The following is a 6,508-nucleotide window of genomic DNA, read 5'->3' as shown; positions in this document are numbered from 1 at the left end:
TATTAGCGACAGGCCGCCGCGGAGCTTTTGCCGCCCCGAGGAGGATTAGTGGCAGTATTTCTTGGTGTCCAGCCTGTTGTATTTGGGATCGTAGGGCGCCTTGGCGAAGCACATGGCAGCGGTGCGGTCACAGTTGCAGATGAACATCTGGCACGCGTCGTTGTTGCCTGGAGGAGAAAGCAGGAGCGGTCAGACCCTGCAGCTCCTTCAGCAGGCATGGCAGTGACTCAGGCAGGCATTTCTGCTGCCAGGACACAGCCATTTCACTGCTGCTGTCATTTTGGGGGTGTATGTGCTTCTCTCCGCTAACTCTCGAGCCCCAAGGCTGTGCGCTCTGGCCCAGCAATCTCCTTGCTCCTTCCTTCCTTCCCTGCAATTCTGTTTGCCAGCCTCTCTGCTATTTACCTGTGTCCCACAGCCCCACCGTTACATTACAGATGTCCGGCAGAAGCTGTGTAACCCTTCCCAGTTAGCATGCCGATCTCTTAAATACTGCCATTCAAGGGACTCGCAAACAGTACCACAGGGTCTCAGTCCCCTGAAGAGAGGACAAGTTTCGCTATGTACTGCGATACCGTATATCTTCATTAACTTTAAATTGTCTGCTATACAGAGAATATTCACTCCGGTGCCCGTGTGAGGTGCCTTGTTTCTAACAACCAGCCCCCCCGACAAGAACTTGCGCTGCGCCTTCCTGCCACAGCAGCATGAAGTGTAAAGCAGCCCTGTTCCTTCAGAAGAGACTGGAGTAACGACTGAAGCGGAGTAACGACTGAAGCAGAGTAACGTGGAAGTGGACATACTGTCACACGTAATCTGGCCGTTGGAGCAGGTGAAGCTGTACGTCCTTGTGTAAGGGTTGTCGATGATGAATGTGCATGATTCCAGTTTCTCTGCCTTTGAATAGCAGGCATCATGTGCTTGACAGCACCTGGGAAACAAGGAGGAAAAGGTCAGAAAATACCAGAAATGCAAACTCGGCTGACCTGTAAGACATGTAAATATGCTAGTATTGCTTTGACAGGGCACTGAACAAAAAAAAACAAAAAAAAAAAAGACACCCAGTGATAAGAGGGCAGACACAAAGGACCTCAAAGGGACATGGTTCTGCCAGCTAATGGTCCAGGAGGTGTCTGGTACGCATGTACTTACTGCAGCATCTTCACAGCTGTCTGTTGGGCACAGGGAAAGCAAAAGCCAGCGTTTACCCTATGCGCCCCGTCAGCGCCCGGTAGCTGAAGAGCTAACAGCCGACACAATTCACTGCATCTTGGCTGTCAGACTTGTGTGATCTCTAAACGGCCCAAGCCACTTCTTAGCATTTTGCAGCTCAGCCCTGCACGTGTTGACGGTCATGCACTTGGCAGCGTTCACAGAACTGCGTCCGGGCTGCTGGCACAGCACTGCTGCAAAAAACCTGCTCGAACGAGTGCAGTGTACCTGCCTCAGAAAACAGTTGTTGGGATTATATTTTACCTTAGCAATAAGGCATCAAGGTGTGATACTACACATCCTTTTTTTCCTTGAATCGGTCTTTGAGAGAAAGCTTCATTCACAGCAGCAGGAGAGTTGTGTGAACATTTATAGGCAGAGCCAGCTGAGACGAAGCTGGCATGCAGAACCATGAAAGCGCAAGCGAGGAAAGAGATTTGTGAAAGCAGAGTCTTATAAACCTGTCAAGCTCATCCACCGGAGTCCCGCTGCCTCCCAAGCCGCAGTAGCAGCCGTAGTCAGAATATTGCAGCAGAGGATGGCTGTCCGGCATGGTGCATTTCATCATGCTCCTAAGATCCCACACAGCCCGGGGTGAGAGAGCAGCGCTGGCTGCGCCCACTGAGAAGAAACACAAGGGTTAGAGTTAGGCAGGGTGTTACCAGTCCAGGGGGATGAGTGCCACCTACGCACCGGACAGCAGGAAAAGCAGAGCCAGGGACTTCATCCTCGGAGGAATTTGACAGAGAGACTCGTGCTAAAGAAAAACGCAGCTGTTTATATCACAAGCTCACCTTGGCATGGGTGTGAGATAAACAAGCCAGTATTTATGTTACTAAATGCAGATTTCTTCCATCAGAGGCTATGAACAGCAGGTTGTGACATGACCAGTTGAAGGCCAGTGGAGTTAAATCTATGAAAGCCAGGAAGGCAAATATTTGCTCTCTGATTTTTGCTATTAAATTCTTTTAATACTATTATTAGAAGCCAGCCTGAAAGATCTCAACATTTTTAAGAGTTCTCTACTGAAAAATAGTAGCAGTGTGGTAGTTATGTTGGAAATTGCTGGCACACTAATAACCATCCTGCTAATACTGGCATCTTCTTTTTATGGTATCCCACTTACCGTTACTCCTGTATCTCTCCATGGATTCTCATGGCCTAATTCAGAGAGTAAGTTGCAGGTTGTCCACTCACCCCAAATGACCACTTGGCATGAGCTGAAAAAAATTCAAGCTGTTTTTTACTTTGAAGCCATGGAAGAGAAGGAGGCGGCTAGAAACAGGAGCCAAGCAACCTGGAAAGCCTCTGGATCTGGCTTAAACAAGGAGTAGTGTCTGGTTTTGCATGACCTTAAGGGAGTTACACTGGAAATGAACTGGGCTAAGTTTCAACATACACAGCAGACTTCAGTAGCTCAGAGACAGCAGTTGCTCTTTCTCCAGCACCAATGCAGAACCCAGTTAGGCGCTTTGGTTCTCTATGCCAAGGCATGAGGCCAGTTGGGAACCTTGAAAGAAGATCAAAAAATGGGTAAGAAAAAGCTTCGTGGAGCCAGCCAGGGGTAAGTCCAAAATACTGCACTCATATTTAGACCCCAGAGGCTCTAACACTGTCAGGGCTACAGGTTTAGCATTTTCACACACTCAAGATACAGATCCTAGACTGCTCACTTGATAGTCAGGTCCTGCACTTATTTCTAAAGCACCAAACAAGCCTTCAGTTTTTAAAAGCAGAGGAAGAGGCAAAGCCCACCTTTCCCCAACAGCCTAACATGCCAGAGTGCTTATTCAGGAAACTTAAGAGTTCACCACCCTTCAGTAGGTTCAAATGCATGTTTCTATAAGGGATGATGAGGACATCTTCCCCCTCATAGGGTCTGAATCTATGCCAGGGTGCCCAGAGTATCCATAGGATGTTGACAGATCCACAGGACATCTAGCTAAAGCTAGACATGCTGTTGAACAACCATAACCATTCCGACTTTTTTTGATCTCTTCACAAGCTCTCAGATTCTCTGGAATTCCCCACTCATAGGTCACCTAAAGCCAAACAGATGCTGAGTTACAGATTCAAAATTCTCACGTCCTAATACAACACTGAACAAACATTAAAGGCTGATGTAAATGCCAGTCCGTACCACAGTTAGTTCAGAATAAAGAATTTAACCTTTTGCCCACAGATCAATCTGCTGACTTTCCCTTCAATATCCATTTAAGTGTTCTCTTTCTCCTTTGCTACTCTGGCTATGTTTACTCTTTTTAAAATTATTACTTCTCTGTTCTCTTACCTATGAAGCTTAAGACTCTGTATTCCTTTTTCCTCACTTCTCAATGTCTGATTTATTATTGATGTTCCCAAGAAAACTTCCAATAAACTGGCCTTTTTAAGTCACAAATCAAAAATACTGTCATATCTTGGATTTCATACATTTTAATTCAACAAAAGGATGACTAAGTGTGGGAAAGTGAGCATGTGAGCATTATACAAGAGTGCCTCATGAGAAAAATCCCAGCAGGGTAAAGATTTTTCCACCAGCGTTATTTTTGGTTTTACCCAACCTATGCTGCATACAAAGCCACTGGTCCTCGGTATGCTGGTGAGGGCAACCCAACTTAGAACTGATTCCTAAACTTACTGGCTTGAGCCTTAAATTATTTTTAAGACTTCTCTGTAATTAAGACCTGCTGCGGAGGGTTCCCTACTATTTCACACTGTTAGAATTCACCTTTCTCTTGTAGCGTAGTCTGTTAAGGACTTTTTTCCTTTCCCATCTCCCCATTTCACTTTCTTAGATCTAGCCTCCTCGCTCCACCATAGTAATTGAATCCAGAGCATCTGAGCACCACACTATATCCTCCTCCTTTCTCGAACCTACAAATATCTATACAAAACCTCTGTAAGACAGAGGAGACACAATCTCTATTAAAACCAGATCTGCCTCACGTTATAAACCAGGCCACTGGCAAAGTCTGGGAGTAGAACACAGAGTCAGAGCCCTGCCTGGGGCTTTTATCCTAACGGCAGGATGCCACTCCTGCCAGGTCCAAGTTCACCTGAAATCTCCTCCATTTGAAAATCTCCCACCCCCAAATAATGACAGAGAAGGACAGTTTTCAAATAATTTATTAGGAATTTAAAACTGAAATCTGGAAAAAGGGTTACAGGTGTGGAGAGAACAAACATTGGAGTGTAATAACTTACTGGCTTAAAAACACAGCTTTATTTCTTTTAAAAAAAATGCCCACCCTGAAACCGGAGCCCCAGCCTCCAGGCAGTGGCAGCACTGGCCAGAGAGTGAATCACAGCCCAGCAGCAGCACAGCTGGCCTTGGATGTCTGGAGGGGGCACGGAAGCAGTTCAGCGCATATACCAAGAGGGAGGAAAGCGCTGTCCGCAGACCCAAATTTGAAGTATATAGAATAAAAATAAACCCAATAAAATGCAGCTCTTCTTTAATTAGGAAATATTTAAAAAAACAGACATACAGACTCTTGTCTCAGTAACAAAAATTATTGCTTTGTGTTTTCAGTACTGATCTGTTAAGTACCCTCTTACCTAAACAGAACTCTCCAAACGCATCGCCCAGGTCAGGACAAGCTCCGGCAGACGGGGAGAGATGGAAGAGAAAAAGGGCCCTGTGGGCACTGTGGCCCTCCCAGTCCTTTTCTAAATGCCCCTCTCCCTTACAGGGGCTCAGTTTGGGGGAAGAGAGGGAATGATTTTTAAAACTTAAGATGAAGCTGTTATTTCCCTGGGAAAAGAGTTTGGCTGCATCTTAATAAAAGGCTTAATCACTCCCCTTAACAAGGTCTTTGGTTCACTGAAATCCAGACCCAAACCTGCCCCGCGTACTCCTGCTGGAGGCTTCCCCTGGCAGAGTGCTCGTCAGCAGGGGCCTGGACCGCACCAGGGGAAGCCCCGGCAGGTTCTGGAGAAGGGACCAGATCACCCCCGCACAGGACAATGGACAAATTCCCACAGTCTTCAGAACACAGAGTAAAGCAAACGGGAAGCTGCAATTCTAGAATTCATATAATCCCTGAGAAGCCCTTAACCCGCCCCCAAATCACCACCCTAATGCTTTTCTCCCCCGTTAATGACTCCCCAACCCAGCGCCCTGCCCTTCAGAAAACGACCGCCCAAATCTCCCCCTGGCCCTGGCCGACAGCCCTTCCGATACCCTTGCCTCCGGAGGAGGATCCCCTTTCCCAGGAAATCTTGACGCAAGCGATAGTGTTTGGAGAGTGAATTCCTTTCAAAGTAACCAAGACAAGCAATGGCGGTAAAGCCCTTTACCTAAAGCCAAACTAGAGGCCGGCACTATGGAGCCCAGTGATGGAGTCTGTACATCGAGCAATTGGAAGCAGCTTTAACCCGCTCAGCAAAACAGCCGATGGCCGGTACGTTTCACCCCTGCCCCCCACCCCCCTTTCATTTCATCAGAGGTCTTAAAATCTTACAGTAAAAGGTGTACAAAAAAAGAACGGAGTCCTGTCAGGATTCTGCTGGAGAGTATTGCTCACGCTGCGGCACCAAGTCCAGGACCTGGAGCTGCTCCTTGGAGCCAGGCTGCAGGCAGCAGCCAGGTTCAGCTCGCGATATTTACATATTATACAGGAGGAAAAAGAAAACCCCACGTAAAACTAAACCTAGGAAAAAAAAAATTCTTTCAGCTGTAAGGATAGTGTTTTTCACTTAGCAAAATATACATTTGTTTTGTTCCATAGCGATGTCCAACGTTTTCGGATCCTTGGAGTTTCACACTTTTCAAAGCCTCACATTTACAAAACAGAAACAATTAAAAACAGTTTCTTTAAAAAAAATAGAAATACATCAGTTCCTCTCAGCCTTTGCTCTCTCTGTGTCTCTTTCTTCCCTTCAGAACTGCATTCTTGTTACATACCGTGCTTTAAAAACACTGACGACAACAACAACAGAGTTGAAAATATTCAAAACAGTTTCAAAGCCAAATAAAAATACTCCTCAATAAAAACTACCTAACACAATCACAAAGCCAATTCATAAAATATGTCTACTAGCTCGGGAAAGAGCAAACAACAAAAAGAAGGGGTAGCCCCAAAAAAAGATAAAAAAATAAAATAAAAAAATAAACCTAACAGCTAATAAAATAAATAAAAGAAGAATCGGTGGGCTGGGGGCAGGGAGGGGGGAAGCGTAAACCGTCGGTGGTTAGTAAGAAAGCGAGATGATCTCCTCGGGTTCAGTCCAGTGTGGTCTGGTCAAAGGGAGAGATCAGGGCAGGGCGGCAGGAGCCTGGCAGCCAGCCGGCAGT

At 46.2% G+C, this 6,508-nt stretch overlaps 1 protein-coding gene across 1 annotated transcript; it reads right to left on the bottom strand.

The window, feature by feature from the left end:
• Positions 1-45: 45 nt before the first annotated feature.
• Positions 46-1,939, bottom strand: PLA2G1B (phospholipase A2, group IB (pancreas)). The gene is made up of 4 exons (XM_009701236.1): positions 1,906-1,939; positions 1,674-1,833; positions 804-931; positions 46-167 (listed from the first exon to the last, which is right to left on the bottom strand). Exons 1-4 carry the CDS (start codon positions 1,937-1,939, stop codon positions 46-48), a joined length of 444 nt encoding a protein of 147 aa, XP_009699538.1.
• Between the last annotated feature and the right edge of the window lie 4,569 nt (positions 1,940-6,508).

The sequence above is a fragment of the Cariama cristata genome, unplaced genomic scaffold (genome assembly GCF_000690535.1).
Source record: "Cariama cristata isolate BGI_N322 unplaced genomic scaffold, ASM69053v1 scaffold17185, whole genome shotgun sequence".
NCBI lineage: Eukaryota > Metazoa > Chordata > Aves > Cariamiformes > Cariamidae > Cariama > Cariama cristata.
The sequence above is the reverse complement of the archived record's forward strand: the minus strand, read 5'-3'. Positions and strand labels throughout refer to the sequence as shown.

Coding starts and splice junctions, on each gene's coding strand:
- PLA2G1B (XM_009701236.1), bottom strand. CDS start 1,939: ATGAAGTCCCTGGCTCTGCTTTTCCTGCTGTCCG. Junction 1,834..1,905: donor TCTGCTTTTCCTGCTGTCCG/GTGCGTAGGTGG, acceptor GTTTCTTCTCAG/TGGGCGCAGCCAGCGCTGCT. Junction 932..1,673: donor CCGGTGGATGAGCTTGACAG/GTTTATAAGACT, acceptor CTTGTTTCCCAG/GTGCTGTCAAGCACATGATG.